At 62.6% G+C, this 22,024-nt stretch overlaps 1 protein-coding gene across 4 annotated transcripts in view; it reads left to right on the top strand.

The window, feature by feature from the left end:
- The window catches only part of ACVR2B (activin A receptor type 2B), a 44,798-nt gene extending 30,095 nt beyond the window's left edge, over positions 1-14,703 (top strand). For 2 of the 4 annotated variants that reach the window (XM_051839742.2, XM_070073227.1), the window contains exons 2-11: positions 2,696-2,903; positions 3,059-3,168; positions 3,308-3,459; positions 3,542-3,685; positions 4,384-4,527; positions 4,711-4,859; positions 11,754-11,868; positions 13,665-13,803; positions 13,888-14,018; positions 14,360-14,703. In XM_051839742.2, coding sequence (XP_051695702.2) covers positions 2,696-2,903; positions 3,059-3,168; positions 3,308-3,459; positions 3,542-3,685; positions 4,384-4,527; positions 4,711-4,859; positions 11,754-11,868; positions 13,665-13,803; positions 13,888-14,018; positions 14,360-14,554 — 1,487 coding nt within the window. In that variant the 3' untranslated portion in view covers positions 14,555-14,703. Of the gene's footprint in view, positions 1-2,695; positions 2,904-3,058; positions 3,169-3,307; positions 3,460-3,541; positions 3,686-4,383; positions 4,528-4,710; positions 4,860-11,753; positions 11,869-13,168; positions 13,574-13,664; positions 13,804-13,887; positions 14,019-14,359 lie in introns of those variants that run through there. The other 2 variants (XM_070073228.1, XM_070073229.1) reach the window with 2 other exon arrangements.
- The last annotated feature ends 7,321 nt before the right edge of the window (positions 14,704-22,024 follow it).

Below are 22,024 nucleotides of genomic sequence, written 5' to 3' on the forward strand. Positions count from 1 at the left end.
CTCCTTGGCTTGGCTCCTGATCCTGCTTGCTGCCGGAGTCTGAGTGGGGCTGGAGACCGCCGAGGATGCCGGGGCCGGCTCCTGCGCCCTGCTTCCTCGCTCTGACCCGCTTGTCTGTCTCCGTGTGACCATCATTCTACGCTTGCGACTCTGGCAGAGGTGCTCCGGAGTCTGCCGTCACCTGTCCGGTGGGGGTGGGGTGGGGTGGGGGGGGGCGTTTAGAAAGCAGTTGTCGGGCCCATTCCCAGTGTGTTACGTCAGGCACGTGTTCAGCGGCAGGCGTGTAGCCTGGTAGTTAGGATACCTGTGTCCACGCTGGAGGGCCTGGGGTGATTCCCAGCTCCGGCTGCTGACTCCAGCTCCCTGCAAACGCAGGCCCTGCAGGCAGCAGTGAGGGCTCGGTGATGGGGCTCTTGCCACCCACGTGGGAGGCCCGGGTTGCATCCTGGGGTTGGCCTGGCCCCGCCCTGGCTGTCACGGGTGTTTGGGCAGTGAACCAGCAGGTGGGGATTCTCCATAAAAGGAGAAAGACAGGATCAAGAGGTCTGCGCGTTTTTGTTTTCAACTCCACAAATGTTCATTCTTAAAAAAAAAAAAAAATTTGTTTGAAAGGCAGAGTTACAGAGAGGGAGACACACACACACACACACATACACACTTCGTCTGCTGTTTCACACTTCCCAGATGGCCGCAGTGGCCGGGCTGGACTGGGTCAAAGCCGGGCGCTCCATCTGGGTCTCCTGCATGGGTGGCAGGCTCCCAGGCGTTCGGCCATCCTCTGCTGCTTTCCCAGGCACGTGAGCAGGGAACTGGATCTGAGTGGAGCAGCCAGGACTCGAACCTGTGTTCATATGTAATGCTGCCATCCGTATGTTCACATCATTTTCTCTTGGGGTTATTTTTGGTCCTGTTATTTGTACCCATTGTGGATATCTGAAATGCTCCTTTAGTCAAGCAGGGCAGTTAGTTAGCCAAAGACGATGGTAAGTCAGGTGGCAAGGGCAGCCCAAGGGCCGATGGAAGCAGAGAGGCCCTGCACCCCTGACTTTGGTGCTGCTGCTGGGGGGCGGGGCCTGTGGGCCTCCTAGGTGCTCGCCTGGGTGCTGCCCCTGGTGTTTGCCCGGCCTTTGGTCTCCCGCCCCACCTGCTCCCCTCTGGGGTCCCCCTAAACCTTAGGCTTGAGGAAGGGCCGCCCTGGGGCCTCCTGGGGGAGCCAGAGTGCTCTCCAGCGTGAGCCTCTCTGTGGACCTGAAGTCCTCCCGGGCTGAGACTGACATCCAGCTACCTGGCCGCCCAGGAGGCCCTGCGTCTGCTTCCCAGGTCGGATCTAGGCCCCAGGCGCCAAGGGCGCAGTTGTGGCTGGGAACCGCCATTCTGGCTGGGTAGCATCTTGAGCCCTGGGATCCAGCCTGGAGCCTGAGGTTTGCTGCCTGCCCCTGGCCGGTGCCCCTGGAAGGAGCTCCTGTTGTTGAACGGTCACTGTGGGGGTCAGGTCCTCCCCGGGACGAGCCCTGGGGCTCAAGCCCTCTGCTCACGGAGGCCACGTGGGCACGGAGAGGAGGTGGCGAAGGCCCTGGGTGGTGCGAGGTCAGGGTACTCGGGGACCCCGTCCTGGCTGTGCTCTGGCTCCCCCGGGGGCCTGACTGCCACCCATCCCTCCTCCTTCCTGGGGTGGGGTGGTTGCAGGGGGAGACCCGCCCAGCCGGTGCCAGGCCACTGGCCACAGCAGGCCTGAGACGTGGGGAGGTTGGCTGGGTGGCTGGTGCAGGCTTCCTCTTGGTGCCCACAGGGGTGCCAGCGTGAGGCCACACCTGCCCCTGCCTCCCAGGTCACGGGCACCCGCTGAGGGGCTGTGGCAGGCTTCTCCCACTGGCTTCTTCCCGTTGCAGGTGGTGGACCCGTTGGGGCCAAGGGCAGCTTTGGGGCTGGGGCCTGGAGTAGTTGTAGGGTGGGTCTGGTGAGTGAGGCCACGCTGGGAGGGAAGCGTCAGAAGGGGCAGATGGCGGTTTAGTGCTTGGCCACTTGGATGGACGGTGCCCAGGAGGATGACCTGTGACTGTGGCTCAGCCAGCTCCTTCCCGCCGAGTCGCACGAGGCGCATAGCCCCTGTGATCCTGGCTGCTGACTTGGCTCTGTGCGATGTTCTCTGGCCTGGGTGTGATGGCTGCACAAAGAAGGGACGGGGGGCGGGGGTAGGCTGCACGTAGAAGGGACGGGGGTGGCGGGGGGAGGCTGCACTTAGAAGGGACGGGGGGCGGGGGGGCAGTTCAGGTGTGGTCCCCAGGTGTGTTCCAGAATGACCAGAGACAGAGAGGGTGGTTACTAATGCGGATTCTGCCCCCATGCCCCTGGGACAGGGCTGGCCTGGGAATAGGCGTCTTCAATAAACACCGCTGCCTGAGCCCAGCCCACCCGCGGAGGACCAGGGCGCTTCTGTCTTGCCCTGGGGTCTCCCCATTTCTGCGGCTGCAGTGGCGTCGGTCTGGCCCGCTGCTTGGCACCCTTCTGTGGCGTCGGCTTCCTGCCTCCTCCCCCTTGCTTGGGCCTGGGGCAGCTGCAGTGGCTGGTGGGCTCTCAGGAAGCTGGGAGGTGGGGTGCGCAGGGGTCCGTGAGCCCACTCTGGCGCCTCCCTCTGGGAGCAGACGGTGGGGCCGCAGTGCTGGGTGTGCTCAGGTCTCTGCCCCCTGGGCTGCAGGCTCTGGGCACGGCGAGGCCGAGACGCGGGAGTGCATCTACTACAACGCCAACTGGGAGCTGGAGCGCACCAACCAGAGCGGCCTGGAGCGCTGCGAGGGCGAGCGGGACAAGCGGCTGCACTGCTACGCCTCCTGGCGCAACAGCTCCGGCACCATTGAGCTCGTCAAGAAGGGCTGCTGGCTGGACGACTTCAACTGCTACGACAGGTGCGCCCGCTGCCCCACGCTGCCCCACGCTGCCCGCCCCTGGCTGCCATCGTCCCCATGAGCTGCTGGGAAGGCCCTGCCTGGGGAGGGGCGTGGCCAGGCGGGCTGGGAGTCCTGCGTGCCTGGCTGAGGAGGTCTGGAAACCTCTGCCCCAGGCAGGAGTGCGTGGCCACCGAGGAGAACCCCCAGGTGTACTTCTGCTGCTGCGAAGGCAACTTCTGCAACGAGCGCTTCACCCACCTGCCAGAGGCCGGCGGCCCGGAAGGTGAGGGGCTGACCCAGCCGCGCGGGGCTGTCCTCGGCCTGGGGCGATTGGCTGCTGAGCTGGGTGGGCGTGGCAGCAGCCCCCCCCCAGGTGTCAGGGCGGGCGGGCTGTGTGACGCAGGGCTCCATGTGTCCCCCAGTCACGTACGAGCCACCCCCGACAGCCCCCACCCTGCTCACGGTGCTGGCCTACTCGCTGCTGCCCATCGGGGGCCTGTCCCTCCTTGTCCTGCTGGCCTTCTGGATATACCGGCATCGCAAGCCTCCCTACGGCCACGTGGACGTCCATGAGGTGAGACGGCGGGGCGGGGCCGGGCCGGGGCAGGGGAGAGGCGCGCAGCTGCGCAGGCCCACCAAGCTGTGCTCGTCCCCAGGACCCCGCGCCTCCCCCGCCGTCCCCTCTGGTGGGGCTGAAGCCGCTGCAGCTGCTGGAGGTCAAGGCCCGGGGGCGCTTTGGCTGTGTCTGGAAGGCCCAGCTCATGAACGACTTCGTGGCCGTCAAGATCTTCCCGCTCCAGGTGAGTGTTCCAGGGGCTCCAGGGCGTCCACGGCCACAGAGGCTTCCGCGGAGCCCCAGGCCCGGGGCCTCGCTGGGAGGCTGTGCTCAGCCCGGCCTGCAGGGACAGGCCCGGCTCTGCTTCCCAGGCTTTTCAAAAGTAGTATTTATTTATTTTTTGAAATATTTATTCACTTGAAAGGCACAGTTAGAGAAAGTTCTTGCATCTGTTGGTTCACCCCTCAAATGGCTGCAATGACCAGAGCTGGGCCAGGCTGAAGCCAGGAGCCAGGAGCTTCATCCGGGTCTCCCATGTGGGTGCAGGGGCCCAGGGACTTGGGCCACTTTCTACTGCTTTCTCAGGCCACAGCAGAGAGCTGGATCGGAAGAGGAGCAGCCGGGACTAGAACCGGCGCCCATGTGGGATGCCAGCCCTGCAGGCAGCAGCTTTACCCGTTATGGCACAGCGCTGGCCCTCGGCTTTTATTTGTGACGTCAGCATCTGTTCAGAGGCCCTGGACACCAGGCAGCCCAAGCCATTGCCCGTGAGCTTAGCAGAGCTGGGCCTAGCTCTGCCTCTCGCCTGTCAGGTCTGTCCCTGGCGTCACTGTTGGCCTGGCGCTCCAGAGCTCGGCCCAGTCCTGGGCTTCTCCGGGACGCTTAGCGGACGCTGAGGCTGGGAGGCGGGGTGGGGCGGGGCTGAGCAGCCTCTCCTCCCAGGACAAGCAGTCGTGGCAGAGTGAGCGGGAGATCTTCAGCACGCCCGGCATGAGGCACGAGAACCTGCTGCAGTTCATCGCTGCGGAGAAGCGAGGCTCCAGCCTGGAGGTGGAGCTGTGGCTCATCACGGCCTTCCACGACAAGGTGAGCCACGTGAGCCACGCCGTAGGGGCCCTGGGCTGCGCTGGAGCAGGCCCGAGGCCCGACGGGGATCAGAGTGGTGACCTCCTGCTTGGCACCTGCTGACCTGGGCCGTCCTCCCCAGGCCCGAGCTGGGCCTGTCCCGTCCCAGGGCCTGTGCCCAAGTTCTGTGCTGCCTTCTCTTAGGGCTCCCTCACGGATTACCTCAAGGGGAACATCATCACGTGGAATGAACTGTGTCACGTGGCAGAGACGATGTCACGAGGCCTCTCGTACCTGCACGAGGACGTGCCCTGGTGCCGTGGTGAGGGCCACAAGCCGTCTATTGCCCACAGGTACCTGGGTTAGCAGGCGCCTTCCCTGCAGTGGAGGTTGGTGGGAGGGAGGGCAGCTGCAGCCTGCTGGACACGCTTGGTCTGCTTGTGTCGTGGCAGAGGCAACTGGGCACGGGACCTGGCTTTTCTCAGGCGTCCTGGGGTGGCGTGGCCACCTGGTGGCCACAGGAGAAAGTGCTGACGCCCTCACTTGTTGGAGAGTAAGCTCAGCAGCTCTCGAATACTCTGTGTAGCGTCCCTCGGGGTAGTGTCCCTTGGGGTAGCGTCCCTCGGGGTAGCGTCCCTCGGGGTAGCGTCCCTCGGAGTAGTGTCCCTCGGGGTAGCGTCCCTCGGGGTAGCTTCCCTCTGTGCACTAGAAAGAACTCCTGTGGGTGGGGTTCATTCTCGGCAGAGCACACACATACCCTGTCGCCTCTGGGCAGCTCCTCCCTACTCCTGAGAGAAGGAGCTTAAAGAAGGCAGCTAATGGATTGATGGGGAATGGTGATAATGGATCGATGGGGAATGGTGATAATGGGTCGGTGGGGAATGGTGATAATGGATCGATTGGGGAATGGTGATAATGGATCGATGGAGAATGGTGATAATGGATCGATGGAGAATGGTGATAATGGATCGATGGGGAATGGTGATAATGGATCGATGGGGAATGGTGATAATGGATTGATGGGGAATGGTGATAATGGATCGATGGGGAATGGTGATAATGGGTCAGTGGGGAATGGTGATAATGGGTCGGTGGGGAGTGGTGATAATGGATCGATGGGGAATGGTGATAATGGATCTATGGGGAATGGTGATAATGGATCGATTGGGGAGTGGTGATAATGGATCGATGGGGAGTGGTGATAATGGATCGATGGGGAGTGGTGATAATGGGTCGGTGGGGAGTGGTGATAATGGATCCATGGGGAGTGGTGATAATGGATCCATGGGGAGTGGTGATAATGGGTCGATGGGGATGACTTTGACCTTGCAGAGCCTCTGGAAGAGCCTCAGGGACCTTTCAGAGTCCTTGATTTACACTTCAAAACCTTTTTTTTTTTTTTTTACTTTAAAGATTGACTTACTAATTTGAAAGGGAGAATTACAAAGAGAAGAGAGATCTTCCATCTGCTGGTTCACTCCCCAAATGGCTGAACTGCTGGGGCTGGCCCAGGTCTCCCATGCAGGGGCAGGGGCCCAGGCACTTGGGCCATCCCCTGCTGCTTTCGTAGGCCATCAGCAGGGAGCTGGATTGGAAGTGGAGCAATCGGGTCTTGAACCGGTGCCTATTTGGGATGCCGACATTGCAGGCTGTGGCTTTACCTGCTGCACCACAACACTGGCCCCAATCTGCACCCCCCCCCTTAAACTTATTTGAAAGGCAGACTGACAGACCAGAGAGCCGTCTTCCATCTGCTGGTTCACTCCCCAAATAACCACATCTGCCAGGGCTGGTCCAAGCCAAAGCCAGGAGCCAAGAACTTCATCCTGGTCTCCCCCAGGGGCGGTGGGCCCAGTGCTTGGGCCTTCTGCTGCTGCCTTCCCAGGTGCCTTAGCAGGGAGCTGGATCAGAAGCAGGCAGCTGACTTAGCCGGCACTCCGACGTTGGATGTGTGTGTCACGGCGGTGGCCCAGCCTGCTGTGCCACAGTGCCAGTCCCAGGCCCCGTGTGGAGTTCACTTCTGCGCCCACCTAGTGCAGGGGCGGTTCTGACACTGCGGAGCGCGGCCTCGTTTCCCTCGTCCCTGCTGTGAGGCGGGCGCTGTTTTTCTCAGCCCTCTCACAGATGCAGGGTAGTTGTGCAGTAAACTGGGCCACTCAGAGAGCGTCAGTTAAGCGGGGTCATGATGTGGGGTCAGGGAGTGAGCCTGGAATCCGGGGTTCACAGCTGCAGCGACCCTGCCGCAGTCACAGCAGCGCCCTGAAGTTGGCCCTGTGAAGCTGCTGGTTCAGTGGGTCAGCAGGCGGCACGCTGAGTCTTCACACGGTCACGCGGTCCTGCGCGGGTGGGCGTGCCAGGCGTGACCCCGATACACAGACTCTTCACACGGTCACGCGGTCCTGCGCGGGTGGGCGTGCCAGGCGTGACCCCGGTACACAGACTCTTCACACGGTCACGCGGTCATGCGCGGGTGGGCGTGCCAGGCGTGACCCCGATACACAGACTCTTCACACGGTCACGCGGTCATGCGCGGGTGGGCGTGCCAGGCGTGACCCCGATACACAGACTCTTCACACAGTCGTGTGTGGGTGGGTGGGCGTGCCAGGCGTGACCCCGGCACACTGACTCTTCACACGGTCATGTGCGGGTGGGCGTGCCAGGCGTGACCCCAATACACAGACTCTTCACATGGTCATGCGGTCATGCGCGGGTGGGCGTGCCAGGCGTGACCCTGGTACACTGACTCTTCACATGGTCATGCGCGGGTAGGCGTGCCAGGCGTGACCCTGGTACACTGACTCTTCACACAGTCGTGCGCGGGTGGGCATGCCAGGTGTGACCCCGGCACGCTGACTCTTCACACGGTCATGCGGTCATGCACGGGTGGGCGTGCCAGGCGTGACCCTGGCACTACGTGTGTCACTCCAGTGCAGCCAGGCTGGCACAGGACAGCTCTGCTCTGCCACCGAGCGCCTGGTGCTGGCGTGCGCTTCGGTGCCGCCTCAGGCCTGTGCAGGACCGTCTTGCTGCTGCTCACCTTCAAGGTGTGAATTTTCCCGGAAAACCTGTGTCTCAGGCCATCTTGCCTGTGTGCAGCCCCCGGAGGGTGCAGGGACCAGGACAGCGTCTGCCAGCCCTGGCAGCGGCCGTCCATCTGCAGTTGAGCAGGGGTGACCGTGTGCAATGTGGGCTCCGGGAGCTGCCCGCCTGTGCCGCGTCCACACTGCACTCTGGCACACACCCTGGACGGACTGGGACGTGCAGGCGCAGGGAGGTTGGGTGGGCCGGGTGCTGAGCTGCGTCTCCGTCCACTGGGACATGCAGGGAGGCTGGGTGGCGGGTGCTGAGCTGCAGGGAGGCTGGGTGCAGCTGCTGAGCTGCGTCTCCGTCCACTGGGACGTGCAGGGTGCGGGGTGCTGAGCTGCAGGGAGGCTGGGTGCGGGGTGCTGAGCTGCGTCTCCGTCCACTGGGACGTGCAGGGAGGCTGGGTGGCGGGTGCTGAGCTGCAGGGAGGCTGGGGGCAGGTGCTGAGCTGCGTCTCCGTCCACTGGGATGTGCAGGGTGGCGGGTGCTGAGCTGCAGGGAGGCTGGGTGCGGGGTGCTGAGCTGCAGGGAGGCTGGGTGCCGGGTGCTGAGCTGTAGGGAGGCTGGGTGCGGGTGCTGAGCTGCAGGGAGGTTGGGTGCGGGGTGCTGAGCTGCAGGGAGGCTGGGTGCGGGGTGCTGAGCTGCAGGGAGGCTGGGTGCAGGTGCTGAGCTGCGTCTCCGTCCACTGGGACGTGCAGGGAGGCGGGGTGCGGGTGCTGAGCTGCAGGGAGGCTGGGTGCAGGTGCTGAGCTGCCTCTCTGTCCACTGGGACGTGCAGGGTGCGGGGTGCTGAGCTGCAGGGAGGCTGGGTGCGGGGTGCTGAGCTGCAGGGAGGCTGGGTGTGGGTGCTGAGCTGCAGGGAGGCGGGGTGCGGGTGCTGAGCTGCAGGGAGGCTGGGTGCGGGTGCTGAGCTGCAGGGAGGCAGGGTGGCGGGGTGCTGAGCTGCAGGGAGGCAGGGTGGCGGGGTGCTGAGCTGCAGGGAGGCGGGGTGGCGGGGTGCTGAGCTGCAGGGAGGCAGGGTGCGGGGTGCTGAGCTGCAGGGAGGCAGGGTGGCGGGGTGCTGAGCTGCAGGGAGGCTGGGTGCGGGTGCTGAGCTGCGTCTCTGTCCACTGGGACGTGCAGGGAGGCTGGGTGCGGGTGCTGAGCTGCATCTCTGTCCACTGGGACGTGCAGGGAGGCTGGGTGCGGGGTGCTGAGCTGCGTCTCCGTCCACTGGGACGTGCACTGAGGCTGGGTGGCGGGTGCTGAGCTGCAGGGAGGCTGGGGGCAGGTGCTGAGCTGCGTCTCCGTCCACTGGGACGTGCAGGGTGGCGGGTGCTGAGCTGCAGGGAGGCTGGGTGCGGGGTGCTGAGCTGCAGGGAGGCTGGGTGCGGGGTGCTGAGCTGCAGGGAGGCTGGGTGCGGGTGCTGAGCTGCAGGGAGGTTGGGTGCGGGGTGCTGAGCTGCAGGGAGGCTGGGTGCGGGGTGCTAAGCTGCAGGGAGGCAGGGTGGCGGGGTGCTGAGCTGCAGGGAGGCTGGGTGCGGGTGCTGAGCTGCAGGGAGGCGGGGTGCGGGTGCTGAGCTGCAGGGAGGCGGGGTGCGGGTGCTGAGCTGCAGGGAGGCGGGGTGCGGATGCTGAGCTGCAGGGAGGCGGGGTGCGCGGGTGCTGAGCTGCAGGGAGGCTGTGTGTGGGTGCTGAGCTGCAGGGAGGCTGGGTGCGGGTGCTGAGCTGCAGGGAGGCGGGGTGCGGGTGCTGAGCTGCAGGGAGGCGGGGTGCGGGTGCTGAGCTGCAGGGAGGCGGGGTGCGGGTGCTGAGCTGCAGGGAGGCAGGGTGGCGGGGTGCTGAGCTGCAGGGAGGCGGGTGCGCGGGTGCTGAGCTGCAGGGAGGCGGGGTGTGCGGGTGCTGAGCTGCAGGGAGGCTGGGTGCGGGGTGCTGAGCTGCAGGGAGGCGGGGTACGGGTGCTGAGCTGCAGGGAGGCAGGGTGGCGGGATGCTGAGCTGCAGGGAGGCGGGGTGCGGGTGCTGAGCTGCAGGGAGGCGGGGTGCGGGTGCTGAGCTGCAGGGAGGCTGGGTGCGGGTGCTGAGCTGCAGGGAGGCTGGGTGCGGGTTCTGAGCTGCAGGGAGGTTGGGTGCGGGGTGCTGAGCTGCAGGGAGGCGGGGTGCGGATGCTGAGCTGCAGGGAGGCGGGGTGCGGGTGCTGAGCTGCAGGGAGGCTGGGTGCGGGTGCTGAGCTGCAGGGAGGCTGTGTGCGGGTGCTGAGCTGCAGGGAGGCGGGGTGCCGGTGCTGAGCTGTAGGGAGGCGGGGTGCGGGTGCTGAGCTGCAGGGAGGCTGGGTGCGGGTGCTGAGCTGCAGGGAGGCAGGGTGGCGGGGTGCTGAGCTGCAGGGAGGCTGGGTGCGGGTGCTGAGCTGCAGGGAGGCGGGGTGCGGGTGCTGAGCTGCGTCTCTGTCCACTGGGACGTGCAGGGAGGCTGGGTGCGGGTGCTGAGCTGCATCTCTGTCCACTGGGACGTGCAGGGAGGCTGGGTGGCGGGTGCTGAGCTGCAGGGAGGCTGGGGGCAGGTGCTGAGCTGCGTCTCCGTCCACTGGGACGTGCAGGGTGCGGGGTGCTGAGCTGCAGGGAGGCTGGGTGCGGGGTGCTGAGCTGCAGGGAGGCTGGGTGTGGGTGCTGAGCTGCAGGGAGGTTGGGTGCGGGGTGCTGAGCTGCAGGGAGGCTGGGTGCGGGGTGCTGAGCTGCGTCTCCGTCCACTGGGACGTGCAGGGTGCGGGATGCTGAGCTGCAGGGAGGCGGGGTGCGGGTGCTGAGCTGCAGGGAGGCGGGGTGCGGGTGCTGAGCTGCAGGGAGGCTGGGTGCGGGTGCTGAGCTGCAGGGAGGCGGGTGCGGGTGCTGAGCTGCAGGGAGGCTGGGTGCGGGGTGCTGAGCTGCGTCTCTGTCCACTGGGACGTGCAGGGAGGCTGGGTGCGGGTGCTGAGCTGCGTCTCTGTCCACTGGGACGTGCAGGGAGGCTGGGTGCGGGTGCTGAGCTGCAGGGAGGCTGGGTGCAGGTGCTGAGCTGCAGGGAGGCTGGGTGCGGGGTGCTGAGCTGCAGGGAGGCTGGGTGCGGGGTGCTGAGCTGCGTCTCCGTCCACTGGGACGTGCAGGGTGCGGGATGCTGAGCTGCAGGGAGGCGGGGTGCGGGTGCTGAGCTGCAGGGAGGCGGGGTGCGGGTGCTGAGCTGCAGGGAGGCTGGGTGCGGGTGCTGAGCTGCAGGGAGGCGGGTGCGGGTGCTGAGCTGCAGGGAGGCTGGGTGCGGGGTGCTGAGCTGCGTCTCTGTCCACTGGGACGTGCAGGGAGGCTGGGTGCGGGTGCTGAGCTGCAGGGAGGCTGGGTGCGGGGTGCTGAGCTGCAGGGAGGCTGGGTGCGGGGTGCTGAGCTGCAGGGAGGCGGGGTGCGGGTGCTGAGCTGTAGGGAGGCGGGGTGCGGGTTCTGAGCTGCAGGGAGGCGGGGTGTGCGGGTGCTGAGCTGCGTCTCCGTCCACTGGAACGTGCAGGGAGGCGGGGTGCGGGTGCTGAGCTGCAGGGAGGCTGGGTGCGGGGTGCTGAGCTGCGTCTCTGTCCACTGGGACGTGCAGGGAGGCGGGGTGCGGGTGCTGAGCTGCAGGGAGGCTGGGTGCGGGGTGCTGAGCTGCAGGGAGGCAGGGTGCGGGGTGCTGAGCTGCAGGGAGGCGGGGTGTGCGGGTGCTGAGCTGCAGGGAGGCTGGGTGCGGGGTGCTGAGCTGCAGGGAGGCTGGGTGCGGGGTGCTGAGCTGCGTCTCCGTCCACTGGGACATGCAGGGAGGCTGGGTGCGGGTGCTGAGCTGCAGGGAGGCTGGGTGCGGGGTGCTGAGCTGCAGGGAGGCGGGGTGCGGGTGCTGAGCTGTAGGGAGGCGGGGTGCGGGTTCTGAGCTGCAGGGAGGCGGGGTGCGCGGGTGCTGAGCTGCAGGGAGGCGGGGTGCGGGTGCTGAGCTGTAGGGAGGCGGGGTGCGGGTGCTGAGCTGCAGGGAGGCTGGGTGCGGGTGCTGAGCTGCAGGGAGGCGGGGTGGCGGGGTGCTGAGCTGCAGGGAGGCTGGGTGCGGGTGCTGAGTTGCAGGGAGGCGGGGTGCGGGTGCTGAGCTGCAGGGAGGCGGGGTGCGGGTGCTTAGCTGCGTCTCCGTCCACTGTCTCCTCAGGGACTTCAAGAGCAAGAATGTACTGCTGAAGAGTGACCTCACGGCCGTGCTGGCCGACTTCGGCCTGGCCGTTCGGTTTGAGCCGGGAAAACCCCCAGGGGATACACATGGGCAGGTAAGAGGCCGCGGGCTGGGGGAGGGAACAGGCAGGGGTCCACCTGATGAGGTGTGGGAGCGAGGGCCACCGTGTGCATCAGCTGTGTGGAGACTCGGCAACAGTGCTTCTGCCAGTGGGGAACAAGGCCTGGCTGCTGGCGCGGCTCCTGCGGGCCGAGAAAGGTGGAGATTCGCCTCGGCCACGGCATCCCACCCTTTGCCCCTCAGTTGCCGTCACTAAATAAGATGAAGCAGAAAAGCTAGCAAATTGCCCTGACGGTCATTGTTCCCACTTCTCGGTGGTCTCATCTCCGTGAAATGCACGGCTCTGTGCAGCAATGTGGCAGTGCTGTAGCGGGTTGTGGCGGTTCCAGTGTGTTCGTTCCTGATTCGGTCTGACCACAGTGCCGTCTCCTACATGGGAGCAGGCACCCAGGCACTTGAGCCGTCTCTGGCTGCCTTCCAGAGTGCACAGCAGGAAGCTGGGGTCAGGAGTGGAGCCGACTTGAACGCAGGCCCTCCCGTGTGGGCTGCGGGCATCCTACAGTGGTTTCATTACCACACTGAATCCCTGCTCCTTCTTATTTCTTTAAAAAATCAGCTGGATTTCTTTTTCTTTATTTTGTCAATCTGAAGAACAGAGACTGGGGCTGGCACTGTGGGATAGCAGGTAAAGCCACTGCCTGCAGTGCTGGCATCCCATATGGGTGCCGGATCAAGACCCAGCTATTCCACTTCCGATCTAGCTCCCTGCTGTGGCCTGGGAAAGTAGTGGAAGATGTTCCAATTCCTTGGGCCCCTGTACCCGCGTGCAAGACCTGGAAGAAGCTCCTGGCTCCTGGCTTCGGATTGGTGCAGCTCTGGCTGTTGTAGCCAGTTGGGGAGTGAACCAGCGGATGGAAGACCGTCTCTCTCCCTCTCTCTCTCTGCCTTGCCTTCTCTCTCTGTGTAACTCTGACTTTCAAGTAAATAAATAAATTAAAAAAAAAAGAAAAAAAGAAAAACACAGAGACAGATAAAGAGAGATCTCCCATCCACTGCTGAGATGTGTACCACAGCTAGGGCTGGACCAGGCCTGAGCCAGGAGCTGGGAACTTGATCCAGGTCTCCCATCTGGGTGGCAGGGGCCCAAGTTCTGGAGGCATTACTTGCTGCCTCCCAGGGTGTGCACAGGGAGCTGGACTTGGGAGCAGAGCTGGATCTGTACCCCAGCACCGGAAACGGGACACGGGCTTCGCCAGCTGCCTCGTAACCATGACGAATGCCTGTTGTTTTGAATGTGAGACATTCTTTTTTTTTTTTTCTTTATTTTTTGACAGGCAGAGTGGACAGTGAGAGACAGAGACAGAGAGAAAGGTCTTCCTTTGCCGTTGGTTCACCCTCCAATGGCCGCTGCGGCCAGCGCGTTGCGGCCGGCGCCCTGCGCTGATCTGATGGCAGGAGCCAGGTACTTATCCTGGTCTCCCATGGGGTGCAGGGCCCAAGCACCTGGGCCATCCTCCACTGCATTCCCGGGCCACAGCAGAGAGCTGGCCTGGATGAGGGGCAACCAGGACAGAATCCGGCGCCTCGACCAGGACTAGAACCCCGTGTGCCGGCGCCACAGGCGGAGGATTAGCTTAGTGAGCCACGGCGCCACGGCTGAGTGTGAGACATTCTTAAGTGCAGTTCCTACTGGGGCGTTGGGCCGCTGTGCTGTGGGCGGGTGTGGTGTGTTGAGGCAGCCGTTGGTATCTGCTCTGAGTGCCAGGGTCTTGCCCCCGCCCGAAGCGCATGTCCGTCACTGTGGACCCTGCCCCCTGTCCTCATGTGAAGGTGGGCACGAGACGGTACATGGCCCCTGAGGTGCTGGAGGGAGCCATCAACTTCCAGAGAGACGCCTTCCTGCGCATCGACATGTACGCCATGGGGCTGGTGCTGTGGGAGCTGGTGTCCCGCTGCAAGGCTGCCGACGGTGAGTGGGCGGGGGAGCCCGGGGCTGCCGGCCGGGCCGGGGCGCGGGGCCTCCGGGGATCCCACCAGCGTGCTCTCCCGCCAGGACCTGTGGACGAGTACATGCTGCCCTTCGAGGAGGAGATCGGCCAGCACCCCTCCCTGGAGGAGCTGCAGGAGGTGGTTGTGCACAAGAAGATGAGGCCCGCCATTAAGGATCACTGGCTGAAGCACCCGGTGAGGGCCCGGGAGGGGCCCTCCACGTGGGGCAGAGGGAGAGGCAGGAAGGTGTCTCCCTCCTGTTCCTGTTGTGGACCCTGGTGGGATTTGGGCTGCCACTGTCAGGGCAGGCCGCCGTGTCCACCCAGGAGAGGCCTGGTCTCCCCTTCTCCTCCCTGTGTTGAGGTCCAGCCTGCCCTGGGCTGTGCAGGGAGGCCAGGGGGCTCAGGGTGGGGCCTGCCGTTTCTGCAGCCGCTGACCAGTGACTTGCGCCGGTGGCTGCGGGCTCTGCTGGTGCTCGGGGTCATCCCCCCGCACGGGACCTGACGGGGCCTTCCCCTCTCCCCCGCCGCGTGCAGGGCCTGGCCCAGCTCTGTGTGACCATCGAGGAGTGCTGGGACCACGACGCGGAGGCGCGCCTGTCTGCGGGCTGCGTGGAGGAGCGGGTGTCCCTGATGCGCAGGTCCGTCAACGGCACTACCTCGGACTGCCTCGTCTCCCTGGTGACCTCCGTCACCAACGTGGACCTGCCTCCGAAAGAGTCGAGCATCTGAGCCCGGGCGCGGGTGGCGCGAAGAGGAAAGGAAGAGACATTGTGTTTTGTTTTGGAAATCCCATAAAACCAACACACACGAGATGCAGCTGCTATTTCCCTTGACTTTTTATTATTGTTATATTATTATAATTATTATTATTAATGTTATTTTTGGATTGGATCAGTTTTTACCAGCATCTTGCTCTACTGTACGCACGCAGCGGACACGTCACACGTCAGCAGGCGCATGGAGGTGCTGAGCTGTGGATGCAGAGCCAGCGCCCTGCTGAGGAGCCTCGGCCGCCGCCTGTCCCGCTCCCGTCTGGGTCTCAGAATCTGTGACACAGACACCCAGCTCCTGTCTTAGGAAATCTAATGCTGCAAACTCTACCTAGAGGACCTTGAAGACTGTTACATAAGCGCACCCCTCCTCCGGGGCGGAGGGCCCGTGCCCCGGCCTGCCCTGCCCTGCCCTGCCCTGCCCGGTTCGGTTCGGTTTTCTCCCTCCTGAGACGTGAGCTTCAGAAAGCAGCCGTGTCTGCCCTGGATCTCACGGTGGGGGGTGCTGACCGTGGGAACACTGGCACGAGGACGGGGCTGGCGGGAGGCCCGTGTGGGGGTGGGGTTGGAACAGAGCTACACTGGACTCGGGCACACAGCAGCGACCCTGCTGCGGAGGCTACTTCTCAGGTAACCAGGGACCGAGGGCGAGGACGGCCAGGCGGGCTCGGGGCGGCTCTGGGGGCAGGGCCAGCTCCTCCCTGCTGGCGGCCGCCCAGTGTCCTCCCACTCGCTGGGGCTGGGCCGGAGCGCGGGACAGTGTTCCTGCCCTGACTGAAGTGGGCGAGGGTAGGAATGATCCGACAGGTGATGCGTTCTTCCCCCGGCGGACCGGTCAGGGAGACGCCCGGGGCGTCCTGGGAGCTGGGGCGGGCGCTGTCCCGCCGCTCTGCCTGTGCCCCTTGCTGGCTCGTGGACACAGCTTTCTCCAGACCCCTGCAAGTGGTGCATACACTGAGAACTGTTTCCTGTTCGCCATAACCTTGCTGTAGTCAGTGAGCGTCCCTAATGCTGCTGCTCCAACAGTGGACTTTCCTAATTTATGAAACACGCTGATTTTTTCCCAACAAGGCACATGCATCCACATGTACACACATGCTTCGCTGTGTGGCTTCCGAGGGTTACATTTTGAAAAGTAAAAGAATTAGAACTTCACGACCACAGACCACCTCAAACCAGAAATACCTCAGAATTTTCTACTTGTGTAAGTTTTATTATCTATTTTGTTAGTTGTGTTGTTCTGTAGTGAGTATATTTTAATGTAAGTTGGGTTGTACGATAAGGAAGTTTAAAAGAAATAGAGAAAAAGAAAAAAAAAGCAGTTTGTGTGTTGTAGGGGCGCCGCGGCCCTGTGCGCACGTCCCGCGGCGGGCGGCGCCGCGTCCTCCGCGAAGCTTCCTTCCACTGCGTTTAGACGGTTTTCTTGACAACAGCGCATCTCCTCGTGGCGGCAGGCGAGCTGCTGGGAGAAGCTGACGTGGGCTACAGCCGCACAGGCCACCGGGGAGCCAAGTCGCCCCCTGGGGCCTGCCCTCCGGCTTGTGAGGGAAGGCTGCGTGGCACCTCTGTCGCCTGGCTCTGGGCCCCGGCGCCGGGCCCTCTCCCCTGGGGGGCTTGGGCACAGGGTGCCGGGCGAGGCCCCGCCCTCCCTCTCCAGTGCCGGCTGCGGGGCGGGTGCTGTGTTTGGTCTTGGTAAGCCTTGCCTCCCTTCCTGTGCAGCCTGAGTTTGTGCCCCGAGACTTCTTTCTGACGGCAGAACCGGCCTTACGGCAGTTGCTTTTCCTCCCCGCCCGTTTCTTTAAGAAGCTTTAAGATATTTATTGAGAAGTGCCATATCTGATTTCTTTAGCTTTCTCCTCCGGCAGTGTGGGGCTTCTCTCTCCGCACTCTGGAAGCAGCCAGCAGACCCCGACACACGTAGCTCATTGCTGCGAGCGTCGCGTCGGCAGATGGCGGACCCCCCCCCCCCCCCCCACGCCGGCTCTTCTCTGGGTGGCTTCTCTTGCGTGCTCCCTCGGTCCTTGTGGGCACGGAGGGCCTGGGGAGGAGGGAGAGGCTGGGACCTGCCCCTTCCTTGGCCGCCTTGCCCTGTACTCCCCTCAGGTGGAGCCCCTGGGGGCTCTCCTTCCAGGGCGGGGCACTGCCCCAGGTAAGGGGTTTGTCTGTCTGCTGCCTTGTGCTCTTTGAAGAGGGGGCCGTCTAGACCTGGGCTTGCAGCCTCTGCCAGTGCCCTGGGCCTCCCTGCCACCCCTGCCAGCAGCCTGGAGCACTGCCGCCCGCGGCCGTGTGCGCTGGGCCGGGTGGAGGCACCAGGGGCGCTTGCTTGCTGCTTCCTTTTCAGGGTGCGGTGGTCTGAGGTGGGCCTCGGGGGCAGAGGTTTTGCTGAAAACATCCTTGATGCCCAGCAGGGGAAGTCCAGGAGTGAGCGGGGAGGAAGCGAGGGAGGACGCGGCCCACGGCCGTCATCAGAGCACCCTGGGCTGGCAGGAGCTGGCTTTCTCCTGGCTCAGGGGGACAAAGGGCACCTGGCTGTGAGGGCAGGCGCTGGGCGTCACCACCCTGCGTGGCCCGGCGTGGCGGCCTCATCCTGTGGCTGTGCTGGGAGAGGCCTGGCCCCTGAGCGCCCACCGCCGCTGCTTCTGCCGCCTGTGCGGAGCAAGGACGCCATCGGCCGTGAACATCTTAGGCCTGCTCGCGCCTCTTCCCACCTGTGCTCAGCAGAGAAAGGTGCTTGTGTGTAGGCTGTGAAGGGGGCCCTTCTGTCGCTGGGGGTGAGCCAGCCGTCTTCACCTGGCTTCGGCAGAAAAAGCCAAGCCGGACCCGGGGCTCTGCCTTTGCCTTTCTCCCTGGCCGGCCGGTTCTCGTTCTGTCTGCGTGCTGCTGTGTTCTGGGTGCCGGGCTGGGAGGCTTTCCCTGGGGCAGGGCAGTGTCCTGTCGAATGTCCTCGTGCACTGTGTGTGGTCCGGAAAGCCTTGAAGGGAGGGGGTGGCCGTCCCATTCGGGGGGGGGGGGCAGAATTTTGTCCTCTTCAGAGTGTGCTGTGAAGTTCCCAGCACACACAGGTGACACGAGGGTCTGCCTCTGTGTGGTTTTTCATAATGTGAGTGTGGAAGGTTCAGAGTTGGTACTGAAGTGGAAGAGCCCATCAGTACGCTGGGGCATTTGGCTCACTGGAAAAATACCTAAACTGAAGAGGAGTTCCGGAGTGAAGGGAGGGTGCTCTTCGGGCCTGCTGGGTTCCCTATGGCCAGGCCCGGGCTCAGACGTCAGAGGCATCAGGCCCGCGCCTCTGAGCGCGCTGCACCAGCTCGCCCGCGGCTCTTGTCCTTGCCCTGGCGAGAGCTAAGCAGTGACGGTCCACAGCCGGCACACTCAGCCTGGTGGTGGCGGGCTTTCCAGCTCAGTCCACACTGTGGTTAGATGAGCAGGCCCCGTGATGGGGAGGGGGAACTGTGCACCTGCCAGTGCTTGATTCATTCAGGGTTAACCATAGCTCTTTCCGGCTCCCGGTGATGGGTTCGTAACCAGCAGTCTACCTGTGAATGTATCCCAAACCTTAGCAGGCTTGAAATGGCTTTTTAGATAATGTAGTTTTTAGGAGAAGGAAATTGAAGTTTCAAATACCGCCTTTGGAAATCAGTTCGGTTGTAGTAGTTCCGGGGTCCAGAAGGCCCACAGAAGTCCAAATTAGCTGGTGGATGTTCTGCATGTTCCAGCTGGACGCCATTTGGGCTCCATTGTAAGCTTTGGTCCAGGGAAGAATTTCCATTTGAAGAATTTGCCACTGTAAGCTTACTAGATTTCCAGTCACGACTGTATCTTCCAGGTGTGAATGCAGCGAGACCTAACTGTGCTCCTGCGAGTATTACCCCTGTTGTGCCAAACTGTACGCTTGGTTTGCGCCATGGAAGCCGTGGAGGCGTGAGAACAGAACGCCGCATTTTCCGTGTGCTCGCGTGTCAGGGTCTCACCTGCTCCGCTCTGGGGCCCCGGGCGTGCGGAGAGGACACTGAAGCAGCTGCCCGTGGCCGCGTGTGTGCAGTGGGTCACGCAGGCCTGGGCTGATCTGGACCCCGCAGGAGAGTGTGAACATGGATTGGCAAAGTCTACGTTGTGAAGCTCACAGGGAAAGGGGCCCATTAGTTCGTTCCTCAGGCGGGTGGGGCTGGGGTGCTCTGCGAGTGGGCGAGTTCCGTCTTGGGTCCTGGGAAAGTCTGCTGGCTGGGGACAGGCCCTCTCCGACTCCTAACCCCGCTGCATTGGAATGTCGTTAGGTAGCATTGTAAATAAAAGAATAGGTTATATAATAGAGATATGACACTTGGAGTTTTACTTTAAGAGAATCTATAGCTCTACATATATATTTAGTTATATCACCTGACAGATTTCTTCTACGCCGTGTGCAGATTGTTTTATACCACAGATTATTTTTATAAAGTCTAGCGAGTTTGAGTGACGTTGTGAGCAGAGCTAGTGAGCTTTACCTTTGAGATCAGTGCACACTGGAGCGCGTGTGCTGTGGACGCACGTGGTGCCCTGCAGAGCCGAGTCCCCGGGCAGCGGTCCTCTGGCCGGACGGGGAGGGGCCCCAGGGGCTCTCCTGAGAGGTCTGTGGAAGAGGATTCTGAGGCAAAGAACTGAGCTTCTGCCACTGACGTGGGCCGGGCCCGGGAGCAGACACTGGGGGCGGGGGTGGGGGGCTAGGGGAGGCCCCAGGAGCTGGAGGTGGGGTGGGCGGCTTAGTGATCTGCCAGGTCGACTCGCCTAGAGCCAGCAGGTGCTGCTGAGCAGCTGCCTGGAAAGGAGTGGGGGTCGTGTGGCGTAGCGACCCACTTGACCGGCCGCCGCTGGAGCTTTCTGTCTTCCCTGGCCAGGGCTCTCCGCCCTGCAGCTGGCCGGGAGCCCCGGGGGCAGCGGCGCAGCCTTGGCGTGTCTGATGGGGCTCCGCCGTGCCCGCAGAGCCCAGCCCCACTGCCGCAGCCTGCAGGGCCAGCTTCACCTTCGCCTCCCTGTGGTTGAGCCCGGTGCTTAGTGCCCTGGCCGGGGGCTCTGGGCGGGCTGGAAGGGAGGGACACTTAAGCGAAGCAGCAGCAGCGCCGAGGCCCCCGGCAGGCCTGGCCCCAGACCCCGCCTGCTGCTTCCGGAGGCGTGCCGGCCGGGGCTTTGCCGAGAGAATCCTGGCGTGCCGTTTGAACCAGTTCTTGCACCTCTCCCCTTTGGTACTGAGAGTCAGTTTCGTTCCTGCAGACCTAGTAGCGCTCGAGGACAAGCCTCCGTGGGCGGGCTCGGTGTCTCCCAGGCGCCCGTCTTGGAGGAGAGTTCCGTTGTGCCTTGGTCCGCATCCCCTCCTTGCCCCGCAAGCAGCTGCTGTAAGCGTTCCGGTCTTCTGAGCCCCCTCCCTCCTGCTGGCCCGGCTGCGGCCCAGGTACTCTAGAACCAGTTACCTCAGCCCTCGCGTCGCACAGTGCCGCCGGCGGGGCCTCGCGGCCCTGCAGACTGACCGTGGTGCGGAGCCCTGCCGGGCGTGGGGCGTGGGGCGTGGGCTCTTCCCAGGGAGGCGCCGTGCCGGGGGCTCTGCTCAGTGTTCGGCCGCAGCAGGCAGCGCTCAGAGACCGCGGGAGAACATTCCCTTCAATGGCAGGACGCCCGCCCGCCGCCCACCCCGGTGCGCTTTGGGAGGACGTCTGAGCGCACGTTGCTGTGAAAGTAGGCCTTGCGGGAAGTGGCTGTTTGTCACTTTGATGTATTTTAAATAAATAAATCAGTCTATATTTTTAAAGAGCCTTTTTTTTTCTTTTTTTTTTCTTTTTTTTTTTACCAGTTTGAAAAGCTTCATTAACCAGCAGTCACCACATCTGAATTTTCTGTCTCTGGGGCGTAGTGGCCGGCCAAGCGTTAGCCACGGTAGCTCAGCTGCAGGTGAGGCTCCCTGCCTGGGCTGGCCTGCCGTCGCGTGTTCCCGGTGGGCCCCGGCACAGCCCCGGCCTGCGGGCTGCAAGTGCTTTAGCCCGAGTGGGGGTTTCCCTGAGCACTGCCACGAGTTACGTATCTGTCTCCATAAGGGAAGGACGCAGTCACGCACGCTGTGCCAGCAGTGCCGGCGGGCGTGGAGCGATGGGTGCGCCCGTGGCGTGTCCCGCCGGCTGCCCTTCCTCGGGTTTCTGGAGTTCTGTGCACATGCAGAGAAAACCGAGTGGCGGGAGGAAGAGGGTTACCGCAGACCAGAACCATGTTTGCAGGGCCCGGGTCCGCACCACACGTCCACACGCCGTTCTTCAACTGTGCAGGAAATCTGCTTACGAATTTGATGTGATCTTAGTAATGGTAGCGTGACAGGCCATGTTCTTCACCTGGGAGTTTGTTCCACATTCGTCCTTGACTCTGGGTACCGTGGTACAGTGCTGTAATGTCACCCCGAGTTTGCTGCAGTCCTGCGCAGAGCTCTGCGCGAGCCGCACATCCGGGAAAGCGCAGCAGGGGGCAGAGGGCGCGCGCGTCGGCAGCCACCAGAGGCTACCTTTTGTTTGCCATCTTCTGCGTCAGCTTCTACCAGCTCCTTCTGAGTTTGTACATTACTCGTAGGGAAGGGAAGAAGGAAAACCCTAAGACTGTCTCGCTTAGTGGCGCGTGTGTGTGCATCGGGCTTAGGACGGATAGCTAGGTCTTCTTGAACTGTGTTATCTAACTTGTATATAAAAACTGTTCTGTTGAAAACAGTGGGTAACTGCAAACTCGGAAATGTGACTGGTGGTGAGTTCAGGCTGTGGAAGCGAGGAAACTCTTGCAAGTGCTAAAACTGAAGACTTGTAGTTTTTGGCTCAAATTCAGATAAGTACTGTTTGTATACCAGGAGATGTGAGATGTAAATGTAGTGGGTCACTTTTCACCCTTGTAGCTATAAAATAAAAATTTTGTAGAGCAGAAATAGCTTGTACTACTGAATTAACAAAAGTTACACTAAAGTATCATTTTTTAAAAAAAAAACATACAGACTTAAGCTTGTTGCCGTTATCAGTCTGGATTTGAAAAGTGTACTGATTTGTGTGTGTGTCTGTGTGTCATACACACACATAAACACACACATATAAAACACACACCACAGACATCCACATGGCCTACGCAGACCTCTGTGTGCCACAGCTGCGGAAAGAACATTGTATCATAGTTCATTCTGGCCTGGCTCTTTGTTCTCACTGTGGTGACTTTAGAAACGAGTGTCCCGTTTGAAATTAGATGGGCTGAGTTGGGGTTTTGCTGCTTGAACTCTGCACTGGGTCCTCCAATAAACCGATGTGAATGTAGCCCCCCCCCCCCCCCGTGAAGAAGCAGCCACACCCCTATGGAATAGGAGGGAAAGTCTAGAACTATTTCAAGTTTTATCTTTTTTGTATATGAAAATAAAATGATGATGATAATAAAAGAAGCTGTT

The sequence above is a fragment of the Oryctolagus cuniculus genome, chromosome 4, assembly GCF_964237555.1.
Source record: "Oryctolagus cuniculus chromosome 4, mOryCun1.1, whole genome shotgun sequence".
NCBI lineage: Eukaryota > Metazoa > Chordata > Mammalia > Lagomorpha > Leporidae > Oryctolagus > Oryctolagus cuniculus.